The 16,169-nt window shown below is 41.6% G+C and overlaps 1 protein-coding gene across 1 annotated transcript in view; it reads right to left on the reverse strand.

The window, feature by feature from the left end:
• The window catches only part of LOC126470294 (protein MON2 homolog), a 219,911-nt gene that overhangs the window by 110,354 nt on the left and 93,388 nt on the right, over positions 1–16,169 (reverse strand). Inside the window, exons 16-17 of the mRNA XM_050098049.1 lie at positions 8,682–8,844; positions 6,709–6,853 (exon numbers count right to left, since the gene is read on the reverse strand). Coding sequence (XP_049954006.1) covers positions 6,709–6,853; positions 8,682–8,844 — 308 coding nt within the window. The remainder of the gene's footprint in view (positions 1–6,708; positions 6,854–8,681; positions 8,845–16,169) is intronic.

The raw sequence follows: 16,169 nt of genomic DNA on the forward strand, positions 1-16,169 counted from the left end.
AATGTGTGATGAAATATCCGTTCCAGGTATGCTAGAATTAAACTGTAAAGTGACAGAAATATCTCTTTTTCTCTATGGTTTTATAAGATCTGTAAATATTTATTTAGGGTAGCCTAGAATGTATCTGAACCAACAGCCTTGCCACATTTGTAGAACCGGCTCCCACCAAATAACCAAAAATAAGTGCTGCTGGGCTTGGCTAGCACTCGGGTGGGTGGCCATCCAGGGCTGTTGAGTGCTGTTGACAAGCGGGGTGCACTCAGCCCTTGTGAGGCTAATTGAGGAGCTACTTGATTGAGAAATAGTGGCTCTAGTCACAAAAACTTACATCAGGCAGAAGAGCAGTGTGCTGACCACGTGTCCCTCCATATCCACATGCAGTGATCACTATTGGCTGAGGATGACATGACGGTCGGCCGGTCAGTATGAATGGGCCTCCAAGGCCTGTTTGGACACAGTTAGGGGGTATTTCCGCCACACTCAATGCCAAAGGCAATGGCCTTGCAGCAGTGGGTACACCGGTTCCTGTGAGATCACCGAAGTTAAGCGCTGTCGAGCGTGGCCGGCACTTGGATGGGTGACCATCCAGCCGCCATATGCTGTTGCCATTTTTCGGGGTGCACTCAGCCTCGTGATGCCAATTGAGGAGCTACTTGACCGAGTAGTAGCGGCTTCGGTCAAAGAAAACCATCATAACGACCGGGAGAGCGGTGTGCAGCCCCTCCTATCCGCATCCTCATCTGAGGATGACACGGCGGTCGGATGGTCCCGATGGGCCACTTGTGGCCTGAAGATGGAGTGCCCCCCCCCTTTTTTTTTTTTTTTTTTTTGCAATGCCAAACATATTAAGTTTCTGTTTTCACAGTCATTAGACTGTGGGCCACTCAATCTACCAATGAGGCTGAGTTAAATATTTAACCCAGATGCATAGTGATGACAGCAATCCACTAGAGTGATGTAAGCACAACAGTAATCTCCTCCTCAAGTTATCTGTTTTAATGAAAAAAGTGTTTTGTGTTCTAGCCTTAAATGTAGCTAATGAAAGAAATTTCAGTAAACAGTTTAAGGAGACCTGAACCACAATGAGTCGATAATATTCTAACAATTCATTGTAATTACAGTGCTAACAGAGAGTAATTTGTTTGTTAGATTTCTAATTTTTTATGTGGTTCCATTCATGTATGTGAAATTGCATCAATAAAACCACATAATGTTATATAAACAAATAGTAATATGATTTTTCATTTTCAGGCAGATCATCATCACAGAAGTTGTCGATTACCTGGTTTTTCTGTGGAAGTTTTAACTGTATCCAAATTTCTGTTTTTTTTTTTTCCCCCCCCACCATGAGATACTACCATGCAACAAAACTGATCTGGGTATAGTTCCATCAGCTGGTGGAAATATATCCAAAGCAGCACCAGCCTACAGACACTCAGAGCTGCTGCTGTTCAGTTGTGGAAGCTGGTATTTCCAACACTTTTTTATTTTGTGTGTGCTATTCACACGTAGAATTAATTTTTAATGGCATAATTAACAGCAGTTAATTTTTTTGTCAGCCTTGAATTTCAACTATTTCATTCTACTTATTGCCTTTTTGCCTTCTCTTTTAAAATTTCATATTGTTTCTTCTTGGCTAGAGTTCTTTCTTTAAATAGGTCTCTAAAGAGAAGAAGAAACAGGAGCTATAGTGCTTCCTGAATTTTATGTACTAGCATAATACACAAACCAAACGAAGTTTTTCATCACCCTGGTTCTCAGAACACCTGAAGACAGATGTTGCCAGTGGACACTGTATCACAGACACAGTCCCTTTGACTGTTCAGAGATGTCACTAAACCCGCCCAAAGATGTAAACAACCATGTGTGAGCAGCACCTATTAGGCAGAGGGGGTCCGACAGCCAATCAATTCCGGTCATTCCACCAGAAAGGAGGTACACAGCTCGTGTTGTCTGTAGTACCGCGGTTTGATCACATGTGCATTGTTACTTTGTGCCAGGAAGGGCTCTCAACAAGGGAAGTTTCCAGGCATCTCAGGGTGAACCAAAGCGATGTTGTTCGGACATGGAGGAAATACAGAGAGACAGGAACTGTCAACGACAAGCCTCGCTCAGGCCGCGCAAGGGCTACTACTGCACTGGATGACTGCTAACTACGGATTATGGCTGGGAGAAACCCTGAAAGCAATGTCACCATGTTCAATAATGCTTTTCGTGCAGCCACAGGACGTTGTGTTATGACTCAAAATGTGCGCAATAGGTTGCATGATGCACAACTTCACTCCCAACGTCCATGGCGAGGTCCGTCTTTGCAACCACGACACCATGCAGTGTGGTACAGATGGGGCCAACAAAATGCTGAATGGACTGCTCAGGATTGGCATCACGTTCTCTTCACCTATGAGTGTCGCATATGCCTTCAACCAGACAATCGGCAGAGAGGTGTTTGGAGGCAACCCGGTCAGGCTAAACACCTTATACACACTGTCCAGCGAGTGCAACAAGATTATGTGGGGCCAACGTACACCGCTGGTGTTCATGAAAGGTGCCGTAATGGCTGTACGATATGAGAATGCCATCCTCTGACCAATGATGCAACCATATCGGCAGCATATTCGCAAGGCCTTAATCTTCATGGACGACAATTTGCGCCCCCATTGTGCACATCATGTGAATGACTTCCTTCAGGATAATGACATCGCTCGACTAGAGTGGCCAGCATGTTCTCCAGACACAAACCCTATCAAACATGCCTTGGATAGATTGAAAAGGGCTGTTTATGGATGATTTGACCCACCAACCACTCTGAGGGATCTACGCCGAATCACTGTTGAGGAATGGGACAATATGGACCATCAGTGCCTTGAGGAACTTGCCACAACGAATACAGGCATTCATCAATGCAAGAGGATGTGCTACTGGGTATTAGAGGTAGCGGTGTGTACAGCAATCTGGACCACCACTTCTCACTGTGTTGTGACTTGGCAAGACAGCCAAGCCACTAGGAGATAGCCAAAAGGCACGCGTTTAAGCTCACGCAGGCTGGCGTGATGTCTGGAACAGGTAAAGTAATTATACTAGCAAAAAAGGTACGTAGCTTCTGGAATACTTAACTTTAATCCATAATTGGTAAACATCTGTCTGACGGTACATGCATCACAAGATAAATAGCAAATGATAATGGCGCCTTGCTAGGTCGTAGCAAATGACATAGCTGAAGGCTATGCTAACTATCGTCTCGGCAAATGAGAGCGTAATTTGTCAGTGAACCATCGCCAGCAAAGTCGGCTGTACAACTGGGGCAAGTGCTAGGAAGTCTCTCTAGACCTGCCGTGTGGCGGCGCTCGGTCTGCAATCACTGATAGTGGCGACATGCGGGTCCGACGTATACTAACGGACCGCGGCCGATTTAAAGGCTACCACCTAGCAAGTGTGGTGTCTGGCGGTGACACCACACACTGTATGGTGGTATGACATGCAATGTGTGGTTTTCATGAACAATAAATAGGGCAGAAATGATGTTTATGTTGATCTCTACTCCAATTTTCTGTACAGGTTCCGGAACTCCCGGAACCGAGGTGAGGCAAAACGTTTTTTGATGTGTGTATATTCATGTCATTATCTTAAATTCCTGGATCTATATTCCTTTCAGGTACAGCAGTTTTAAATGGGGAGATTATCAGTGCATCTAAAGCCCACTTGCTGAACTGAATATGCAGTTCCTTGGTTGTACCACAACCTCTCTACAAGTTGCCTCACTATTATACATCACAGACATATGAGCAACCCACTGTCATTTACAACGAACTATCGAGGTTCATGCACAGTCCCATACTTAATGACCAGTGACCTGTCCTAATAGATTCTGGCGGTATTAATGTGTTCGTTAATGTTTCCAGTAAATTGTTCTTTACTTACACTCTTTCTGTATTAATTGCTCTCTACTTGCATTGATTTTATACAACTATATTACAAAGGATTAGGATATTACACAGTTAAGTAACAAGAAAATAAACCAAGTGGCTATGCTTTCCAAAATATGTTTGTTTATTAATAAGTACCTTTCCACAAGAAAGCTTCTGTGACATGTATACTGCTTGTTTCAAAATAATTGACTCAACTGGAAATAGTTCTACCTCCTGAACCATATAATGAATCTGAATGAAATATGTATCATTTGAAGAGGATGTCAGAAGGTTACAAATGATGCATTCATGAACTTTCTGTACCACAGCTAGTGTTTCAATTGCCAGCATTCCTAGCACACAGCAGTTTCAATTTTGAGGAAGATATTTACTATGAGGTGCAAGACATAACCACAGTGCAGTACACATTCCCCTGTCTTTTCAATATTCCATCACCAACAAGGAAGAACATTTGTTGGTACAATACACAACTTAAGGAAACTGGCTCAAAAGTAGAAGCACCAGGCCAATCTCCTGTATCACAACAGAGCATCATATGTATTATGTAGTATCCCAAGTGTAGCTCAAAGATCTCCACCGTCCAAGCTAGTAAAAACCTTCAAGCTAACAAGGTAAAGTGTGTAGACTTCTGCGAAAGTATGAGGGTAGTTTGAAAAGTTCTTGGAATCAACACGAGAGGTCAGCACTAGCATAACAAGTTGTTCACATGACATTCATTGGACTGTTACCTGTACACATGTGCCACATCAGTGCTCTTGGAATAGAGCTGTGGCGGTTATGTGGCTGTTTGTCATTCCCGGATAGTAATTTGCAAAGATGGGGGGGGGGGGGGGGGGGGAATTGAGATTCGAGCAGTGATTAAGTACTTCGTAAAGAAAGGTATGAAAGCAAAGGACATTCATGCTGATTTCAAGAATACATTGGGGGACTCTGCTCCATCATATTCAACAGTTGCCAAATGGACAAATGAATTTAAATTAGGTCAGAAGAGCTTAGATGATAACCCATGCAGTGGTTGGCCAAGATGTGTCACTACTCCAGAAATCATTGAAAAAGTGCACAAAATGGTCATGGAGGATCGCCGATTGAAAGTGCGTGAAATTGCTTATGTTTGTCAAATGTTGTCTGAAAGGGTACATTACATTTTAACTGAAGAATTAGAAATGAAAAAATTATCTGCAAGACGGGTGCCATGACTCTTGATGATGGATCAAAAATGCAGGAGAATGGAAATATCAGAACAATGTTTGGCCTGTTTTAGGAGAAATGAACAAGATTTTTTGTACCAGTTTGTGACTACAGATGAAACTTGGGTGCACTACTATACCCCAGAGACAAAACAACAGTCAAAGCAATGGAAACATGCCGATTCTCTGCCACCAAAGAAAGCGGGAAAGGTCATGGCATCAGTGTTCTGGGATGCGAAGGGGATTTTGTTTGTAGATTATCTACCCACAGGCAAACAATTACTGCAGAATACTATGTTAACCTCCTGGACAAATTGCAACAAAAGATATGCAAAGAAAGCCCAGGTTTAGCACGGAAGAAAGTAATCTTCCATCAAGACAATGCGCACCCGCACAAGTGCTTTCGCCATGGCAGAATTACCCAAACTAACGTATGAATTGTTGCCACACCCACCTTATTGACCTGAAACAGCTCCATCAGACTTCCATCTCTTCCCAAAACTGAAAAAGTTTTCTTGGTGTACAAAGATTCACTTCAAACAAAGAATTGATACCCAGAGTTGACAACTATGTTGCAGGCCTGGAGGAAACTTATTTTCGAGATGGGACCAAGTGTATTAATCTACAAGGAGACCATGTTGAAAAATAAAAAAGTTTCAGTAATTTAAGTACTTTTTTTCTATTCTGACCCAAGAACTTTTCAAACCACCCTCGTATATTCAATACATTGAGTAAGATGACAAGTTTCTGAAAAATGTGATACTTAGCATCAAGTTGGACCTTCACCAAAAATTAACATCAAATGAAATCACTGAAATTGTGCTATTTGCCATATTTACATTGTATGGTTTATGGATTTTTCTTTTTTCTGCATAACAAGCTTCTCCCTTGAATCAACAATATTTACCAGAACATTTTTAAACAAGATGGGGCTCCATTCAATTTCCATAAAGACATACGAAGATTTCTCAGAGTTGCTACCATAACAATGGATAAGATATATGTGGAAAGCATATTTAGTGCTTCTGTCCCAATCACCAAGATTTCTGCACATCATGCATGCCCTGTGTGTGGTGGTTCCCCCCCCCCCCCCCCCCCCCCCCCCCCCTAGTGAGGGGATCACAGTTGTTTATGTGTCACCTCAAGCAACAATGGTGAAGGAACTAAAATCCCATATCACCACTGTCATGGACTCAGTGATGAAAGATATTCATCATCACATGTTGGATGAATTCAGTTACCATCTCAATGTATATTCTGCGCATATTGAGGGAGAGACACTGTTCATTTATAAATATCAATACAATTCATTGTAACAATTCACTCTAAGTAACATCACTCAGTTAACATGCACAATTAACTGCATGCAGAAATAGGAATTTTGAGCTGTAGTGTAATTTTATGACTTTATGAACACCAATTATTGAAAGCTAATTGCTTCACTTATCTCCAGTGGTTTGCATATCTAATTTATTATGGGATTCCACTACCTATATCTTTGAGTACATTGTAAATCTATTCAAGTACATTAAACCACAAGAAGACAGACACAAATGCATTTCAGATTGACTGGAGACATAATACTCATGACATACCAAGCCTGGAGTAAAGGCACATCCACAATTTATCGAAGTGTGGTAGATCTGATATTCCAGGAAAATTTGGAAATACGGTATTATCACCCGTCAAAGATTGGCACAATTTATCTTGGTTCTGGAAAAAGTAGTCAGAAATATTCCACTGCAAGAGAAGAAACTCAATTAGTGAGAACTGTGATTAAAATACCTTTTCAGGTGCCTATGATTTACAGCTGATCATGTGACACACATTAACATCTGTGACAGTTGCAAAATTAAAGAAAGATACATACACAAGAAACAAACTTTACATTAAAGATGAGTGCACAAAAATACACAACTGATCAGGGTTACAGAAATGTGCACGATCTCCAATTTTGAGAATTTCATATTTTATGAACCTACCATGTACCACAAGCAGAACCTGTAAACATTGTGATACAATATCAGAGTGTACTTGAATATGTCCCTTAGAATCTCCTTCCACATTGTTTCTATAAAAAATCAACAAAATATCAATGGCAGAAGCTCAAGGACTGTGATAAACACACCAAGCACCATATCCACCAGTGGTACTGACTGTTATCTGAAAAGGCTTGCAAATTCCAAGATATCGGTGGGCTGATTGAATGTTGTTCTATTAAAGTATGGTATGTGGAGCTGCTTGAAGAAGTGATACCACCATAGGCTCCGAGTTTGCTCTTTAGTCCCCCCCTCAAACATAGTGTATGAAATAGCACCCAAAACTTTGACACAACAGGGCTCAATAATGCATGTTGCTACAGTGCAGGTCCTAACTGGTTGCACTGTTCCAGTGTCACACCAACACTGTGGCTAAAGCTCTATGTTTCACAACAACCAAGTTGAAAAAAAACATTTGTCCCATTTCTTCGCCAAATTGTGCACTTCATCGCTTTCTCTTGTTAAATATGACCCTCTTCTATCAAAACTGTGACAGCAACATATGATATAGGTAATGTCATGGTAGGGAAACTCCATTTACCAGAGATGGGTCATTTTGTCCCATTCTAACTAAATCACATGTTAATATTGTATCATTTGGCACTGAAGGAAGGAAGATAGGGCTTAATGCCCTGTCAGACATAGTTCAGATTTGGAAAGGGTGAAGAAGGAGATTAGCTACACCTTTTCAATGGAACCATCCTAGCATCTGCCTTGAGCGATTTAGAGAAATCACAACAAACCTAAATCTGGATAGTTGCACAGCAATTTGAACCGCCATCATCCCGAACCCATTAAGTGCCTCACTACTGTGCCACATCACTCAATGACAATGAAAAGGTATAGTAGTTTTTGCATTTTCACTCACATTTTGATGGAAGTTCACAGAAAGAGCATAATGTAATGGTGTCATTTCTGGTCAAACAGGAGACAACAGTCTTGGATTCAGTGAGGCCATTCCTTTAAGCTGTTGCAGTTTTCACAAACTTCAGTATGATTCCCTGACAATTACATTATTTATGCATAATGTCTAGAGAAAAATGTAATTATCACTTATAAAATCAACTGTACAGTTTCAGAACATATAATGTGTAATAACTACAGTCAATCTCAGTTCTAAACTGGAGTATCATATTACCTTCAAAAGCAAAATGGCCTTCTCTATGGGCAACCACATCGTACTGAAACTAGAAATTAAGTTACCCCGATACGCATACATACAGCATGATGTCCTTTCTCAGTTCTAAGCTAACATTGCAAAAACTTTCAAAATTTCTGAGTTATAATGGAATGTTTATATGCTGAAGGTAGGAGCACTAGCAAACAGAAACAACTTTGGCACCATTCATACTGACCAAATACACACACCATGCACATGTTAAAAATGAAAATATAGTTTCTATGGTGTCTGACTCACCATATTAAACAATTATCAAGTCTGCTGTCTGCCCAGTATGAAAAACATATTTTGACACAGCACAAACATTGTAAAATAAACTCTCAGTACACAGAGAATGTTAATAGCTTACCATGAGGCCAACTGCAGTTAAAGAAATATTAAGTTCTTGAGTCTGAGAACCAAATTTTGCAGCTGTATCAACACAAAGCGGCAAGCACCTCCATGGCATCACCGGCAAGAAATCGGTTACAACTAACTGGAGACACTGGAAAGCTATTCTTATAAGGTTTTCCCTGCAACCAATTCATATGGCATATTGTATTACTAAGGGAATACTAGACTATTCATATTGCACAATAATACATAAAAAACATAAGGAAAAAATTAGCGCATTACATTAACACAAATTAACAAATATGTGTAGTGTACGACAAATAATTCACTGTGTCAAACATTTAATACTGGACAGTACAAAGGTGCTTCACAAACTGAAATATTATAAAATGTATAGCACTACAAGACACTTTTCACAAAGAAATTAATTTCAAATTGAGTTTTTTATAGTGAAAATTTAAACCAAAAATATTCTTCATTAAAACACTTGACTCTCATTCAGTATCAGTTTATCAACTTTAAACCAGTCTGAACACTATTCAGAATGCTCCCTTCAATGAAGTAATGGCCAATTTCCCCCCTTTTCCTTAATGAACCAGGCCTGCAGCTAAAGCACCTCAACATGTTTAGTGTCTCAAGGAATCTGTTTGCAAGTTCCTTAAGTATGGTAACCATGTACATTTACTTCTACATCTATACTCTGCAAACTGTATTACAGTGTGTGGCCCAGGAACAATACAGGCTGTTTCAAGCCCAACATGGTGTAGTCACATTATCAACACATGTGAATTAAATATGGCCTATGTACAATTCAATTAACACCCTTTCCTCTGCTTAAAAATTGATGGCAGTATTTACTGCTGCACCAACCATTTTAGTATTCGTTACAACTGGCATGTTGCTGTTCAAGGGTGCGAGGAGAAAGCTATAGGAAAATTGTCCTGAAGTATAAAGTACTTTACTGACTTCCTGATCAAGGGCATTATGCTTTCAATGGTGCGGTCAAATACAAAGATGTTTAGCACATTTTCTTGTGACACACTTTTCTTCTGTTCAAACTAGTATAACAGGTCTTCTCTGACTTGGTTTGAAACAGTGCCAAGACAGGAAATATAGTATAAAAACAGGGAGACATCCACAGAAGGTAGCTCCATTGGTGCAGCTTTTTGAGAATATTATGCCTTCAGGTGGCACAAGCATTCATATTTAAAAACAAACACACGCACACAGCACGCGCGCGCGCGAGCACGCGCGCCCACACACACACACACACACACACACACACACACACACACACACACACACACACGTGTTGCTTAGGCAGAATCTACTGTTTAGCCCTGCCATCAGGATTAAGTTATCAATGATGGAATGATATATCCAGAACACACAATGCAGACAACAAATAAGCAGCAGTTTGGATTGAAGGACTCGGACAAGATAACGGTTCACCACTTGTTCCAATGTATTTCCTGTGTAAGCAAGGAGGGCAACGTTAACGTAATCACTTGGGGTGTACTGTTCTTCCCAAGTTACAAAAGCATAGTTATGATGGCGTTAAAACTTTTATAGACAGATGTCACATTTCCCAACACTTTAGCACAATAAACTGTACCAAGAATGATGCATATTGGAGATATCTTTAATATGATGTATCACTGAAACTTCATATTTTTGTAATATGCATGTATAAATACGAAAATCACCAAACATGCCAAGTTAGCTTCAAAACCACCGAAACCAAAGAGTGGCAGCTCAGTTTGTTTCTTTCAGCAAATTACAGCATATAACAGGACACATGACTCAGGTTGTGGTTAGGTTGGGTCCTAATAGCATAGCTTAAATTGCTGTGAATGAAGCAAGAAGCAGTTAGATTAATATCTTCAGTGTGCAACACCTCAGGTCCCATGTTCTGTGCAACAATTGACAGATTCAGTGACATGTCACCTGCTGTGATCAATTGACCGATACAAACCAAGCAGCCACAATTTTTATCTAAATGTTTGAAGGCTAACATGCTGTACATGTTTTTCATATATATACTTGCATATTACAAAAATATGCAGTTTAAGTGATACACCACATTAAAAATCTCTCCAAAGCACAACATTTTTACTGTGATTTGTTGTGGTAAAGTGGTGGGTAATGAGACATCAGTGTACAGTACCAGAACCAAGATGGCCTCCATCCATAGCCCTTTCCGCTCTGGCCCGCAAAATTGTGCAGGTTCGGTTATAAATTTTTCGTGTTTCAGCTACATCACGTTTCTGCATCACTCCAGACTGCAGCGATGGTGCGAGCTCCCAGCTTCCGTTTGGCATCTGTTTTATTTCATGCCTTGACCACCAGAGTGCAACAGATCATTTAAAACTTCAACGACAAGACAAAGCCATGCATTACCGAGATAAATGCATTCTGTTTTCCAACATTTCATTAGTTTAAGGAAATTCCTGCATCGTTTTAGACTGAGAATGCTTCACTCAAGGTGTGTAAGGTGTCTAGACACTTTCATGAAATGTTATTTGCATTTTATACAAGTTTGAATTTTGAGTAGTATGATAATGCTGGTGACTTCTTGAACAAACTATCACTATGCGAAATTTTTCAGTATTTTTACCTGATTCTACACATAATAGTGTATGGTGATTGGTACATATCAGATAACGTTTTAAGAAATTTTCTCTCAGGGTGGAAAGGGATAAGGCACAAACAACTTATGTTTCCTATATTCTGGTGAACATGACAAGAAGGATTTCTTGTGTGTAGCCAGTATTGTGTTATATCATCATACAATGAACTTTACTGTGACCATGTGCCATGTCATGAGTCACAGAGTCCGATCAATTTCCCACACTGAGAGTAAGAGACAGATCTTTGGTGCTGGAACTGTAGTCCCAACTTCTGCTCTCAGTGATAGTTTTGTGACGGTGGAAGGCTTCATTCTGGTTGGTCATTTCTGCAAAATGACCCTTCATTATCTGGCCTGTGTCTCATGGTCTAGTCTGGAGGGTTTTACTGCACATTACACTTTCAACTGGGTTACACCAAATTTTCACCGAAATACCTCTGATGGTCACTCATAGTATTTCAAATTTTGCGGAATTGTTTATAGTGAAGAGGAACACACACCATGATTTCTTCCAGCAATCCTTAAAACATTTGTCACTTTAGTACACTGCTAGCCAAAAGGCTGTGATATTCTCAGATGTTGCATTTGAACCTATGTAGAGTTGCACACTTGCTCTCCCCCTGCCCCCTCCCAGTAACACTCCAGAGCAGTACTCTTCACTCTACCAGCAACCGCCATAGTTGTCCTGCATTCTTTACAATGAATTCATTAACGGTCTGGTGGATTATGTTCAAAATGTGAACCACCCGTTAAAGAGAGACTGTTTCCATGTTCAGTCACAGATAGTTGGCTGCACAGTCTTCAGTTAGTTTTGGTGAGTATCCATTTTGGCAGTTTCCTCTTGAACACTGCTTCACCTGTTAGGTGTAACTGGATTGAGAATTGGGCACAAAAGTGCAAGTCACTCGCTACTCCTCAATGACTAGTGTCAACAGCAAGGGATATCATGTAGCCACACCTAAGTGCTTGTTGCCATTACTGATAAAACTTTGCTTCTCATACATCAAAAAGTTCTCAGCTGCTTTCACTTTCAATAAGATGTTCAGCACTCTAGCATGATGTGTGTAGACTATTGCAGTATGCAAAATGGACAGGGAAGGTGAACAATAACATTTCTCAATTGTACAACCAGTTAGTGCACACAGCACATATTTCCTGTAGAGACACGCTATTACCAAATGATTTCTTATCTATCAGACAATGAACACGCTGAATGAAGTTCTTGAAGTGAAATAATAAGTTTATTGTCGATAACTATTTATATTTTATTTTGCTGATATTTCTTATTTCTCTATCCCCCCCCCCCTCTCTCTCTCTCTCTCTCTCTCTCTCTCTCTCTCTCTCTCTCTCTCTCTAAACACAAAAGTGAATCTACACGGAAACTTCTCCTGCACGGCATCTGCAACCTCTTTTCTGTGCATTTTCTTAATTTTGTAGCGGCACCACCGTTTAGTATAGGGAAAGTTAGTTTTGTGCAATATTCTGAGCACAAGTTACAGCCACGTGTGGGCTGGATTGCAGTGAGTTACGCATACCAACAGTTGAGAAGTAGAATAGAGGCCACAGGGCCGTCAAATTCCTGAAAGAGTATACATAGCGGTTTTGCATGTCACAAATCACAGGCAGATGGGGCCCACTGGCCAACCTAGCATGTTACAAGTACGTGACACATAGCAGCGCATATGGCAAAACAGAGGTGCACAGCCGTGTATAAATAGGTGCGGGTTTCTAATGAGATTCATTCCAGTGTGGCAGCTCTCCTGGGCGGCAGGGCATGTCACACTACCAGCTACACACAGCAGCAGATGGGGCGCCAGAGTTCCAGTCCATGGCGGGTTGTTGGTTCGATCCTCTGAGGCCGACGGGTGGTCTGTAGGCACCCAGCCAGCCAGTGGAGGGCCACTCTTCGGCTCACTACTGCGGGCAGGTGTCCTGGCTTCCAACACACGCCAGAGGCATCCCGAGGCAAGGGCCGCAGACTCAGACGCTGGATTGCGGGCGCTTGTTGTTGCCACGATCTCAGCCATGCGTGCGAGAAGGACGCAGCTGGCCACCTGCGGCTCACACCAAGTGGCGCTGAGGCGGCAGCGATACCGAACACTTAGTCAACTGCTGGTATCCTGACGACACCGCAACTCCACTAGTGTACAATGCCGACACACAGTGGGTGCATGGGTCGCTGAGGCAGCCATCCCGTACTAAGCCGTTTCACAGAGAGCGAAGTGATGTCCTCAGCATTGCGGGACCCGGTCACGCAGACCGAGGGGAACACGGCACTGTAGTTGGAAACAATAAATCACTTGGAAAGCTCGGATTAGTCTTAATACAGAGCCTTCTACCTCTTCCCGCTTTATCTGATCCTCCTGATACATTCGGTGGTAGAAGTCCCACTACATTTGGTGTCAGAATAGCGGATGTCATCTGTCCAGTACGACGTTCGAGCCCACCATCCGCATTACATTCACAAGACGTGGCGAGTTTCAATCAGTTTTCTTTTCAGTATTGGACATTTTCTTTCTTGTTTGTGTTTCGAGTATGGCCTGCCATGAGCCACATTTTAGATGTTTTGCGTAGGCATTTTTTTGTCAGAATAAGTATTAAGTGTATTTGGGGCAGTAAGATTTATTTTTCTTCCTGGCATTTAATTACTTTTGTATTGGTTTGAGTATGTTGTTACCGAGTATGATGATACTGAGGTGTAAGGAGTCAGGTTATTCTTGTGCTTAAATGTTTTGTTTCGGGGCTAACTGGGAACGAAAGCAATACAATGGCAGAGCCAGGGACGTGAGGTGTGTCGGAACGAAATGAATTAACACCTAGAGGTGAACGGGAAACCCACATCTGATCAGTCATTGTTGTCTATGGTGTGGGAGATTGCTCCAGCTGCTGCGAGTTTGATTATTCCATTTTCTGGCAAGACATCTGAGGATGTGGGTTCATTTGTGGAGGACTTTGAGACTTCAGTGGTGATGAATGGTTGGTCTGATGAGCAGTTGTTACATATAGCCAAGATTAGATTAACGGGTAAAGCAAAAACATATGTAAGGTGTTCTGAGGCCTCAAGGAAGGCAGGACAGTTTAAGGAGTTAAAGGAAGGGCTTTTACAAAGGTACAAAAAACAGAATAGCGCTCAGTACTTTAGAGAGAGGTTAAGTACAATGTCAAAGAGACAGGGGGATACGACGGAGAAACTTGCAGACAGGATAAGGGAAATTAATGAGTATACTTACGAGTTGGGTCACAGCAATAAAGTGAATAGTGTTCTGTTGCAAGAGGCCGAGCAAAGGGTACTTGATGCATTTTTGAGAGGTTTACCGGCACATATGTCACGGGAAGTGTATTTGGCCATACAGCTGGCAATTCAATGTGAGGAAATAGACATGGCAACAGGGGATGTGATAGACAAGCAGTGTTTGCAGCGGGTATAAAATGTTATAAGTGTGGCCGTACGGGGCATGTGCAGAGGCAATGTACCCAGTCACCAAGGAATAGAGGAAGGGGGTGGAAATCAGCAACACGGAGGATGGAGAAGTGGAGATAGGAGAGGTGGACAAGCGTTAAACGGCAGAGGGGGGCCCAAGACCAACCTAAGGGAGCTCCCGTTTAATTTCAGTGCTACGAATACGTATGCAGAGGTGGAATGTCCAGTGGTATTGATCAGCAGCTTGTGGATAGTGTTATAGAGCATAGTAATAGTTGCTGGGGAGCGGGCATTGTTGTTGTGCCTAAAAATCTACAGATGGAACTAAGAAATATAGGTTCTGTTGTGACTACCTATACCTCAATAATAAGACAGTAATGGATGCACACCCCATTTCCAAACATATCGGAGACTTTGGATCACTTGGGACAGTGCCAGTACTTTTCTACAATGGATTTGGCAAGTGGTTATCATCAGTTAGAGGTGACTTCAGAGGATAGTCCAAAAACTGCCATCTCTACTTCTGGAGGCCATTACCAGTACATTAGAATGCCATTTGGTTTGAAAAACACTCTGGCAATGTTTCAGAGGTTGCTAGACAGTGTCTTGAGGGGTTTGAAACCACGGCAGTGTCTGGTCTATTTGGATGACATTATAGTGTTTTCAAGTAGTATGGAGCAATATAGACAGTGGTTAAGGGAAGTCTTTACGAGGTTAAGAGCAGCTCGTTTGACACTGAGCCTGGAGAAGAGTCAGTTTGCATTAGAAGAAGTAAAATATTTGGGTCATATTTTCAGTAAGGACGGAGTGTGAACAGATCCGAGGTTGGTACAGGCTGCAAGGGATTTTTGAGAACCGAAAACAGTTAAGAAAGTGCAGTGATTCATCGGAATTTGCAATTTCTATCGAAAGTTCATGAAGGGTTTTGCAGATTTTGCACAGCCGTTGACGCGATTGTTACAGAAGGGTGTGAAATTTGAATGGACAGAAGAGTATCAGAAAGCATTTGAAAAACTGAAACAAGTGTTAACAACAAGTCTGGTTCTTGTGTTTCCAGATTTTGAAAGGGAGCTTATACCCGCATGCGATTCATTGAATCAAGCATTATGGTGTGTTCTTAGTCTGGAAATTGATGGGAAAAAACATCCTGTAGCCTATGTGTTTAGGCAGTTGAATGCAGCAGTGAGGGATTACTCAACAACTGTGAGTGAGATGCTTAGCGTAATCTATGGAATCACATATTTTAAATGTTATTTATATGGGAGAAGATTTTGGGTAGTGACAGATCATGCTGCATTGAAGTGGTTGTTGGGGTTGAAGGATCCGTCCACTAGACTCGCTAGATGGGCTGTGATGCTTAGTGAATTCGACTACGAGGTGGTGCACAAGCCTGGGAAGAAGCACAGTAATGCGGATGCACTCAGTAGGAAGGTGGCAAAAGTAGAAGTCATAGG

The sequence above is a fragment of the Schistocerca serialis genome, chromosome 3 (assembly GCF_023864345.2).
Source record: "Schistocerca serialis cubense isolate TAMUIC-IGC-003099 chromosome 3, iqSchSeri2.2, whole genome shotgun sequence".
NCBI classification, from domain to species: domain Eukaryota; kingdom Metazoa; phylum Arthropoda; class Insecta; order Orthoptera; family Acrididae; genus Schistocerca; species Schistocerca serialis.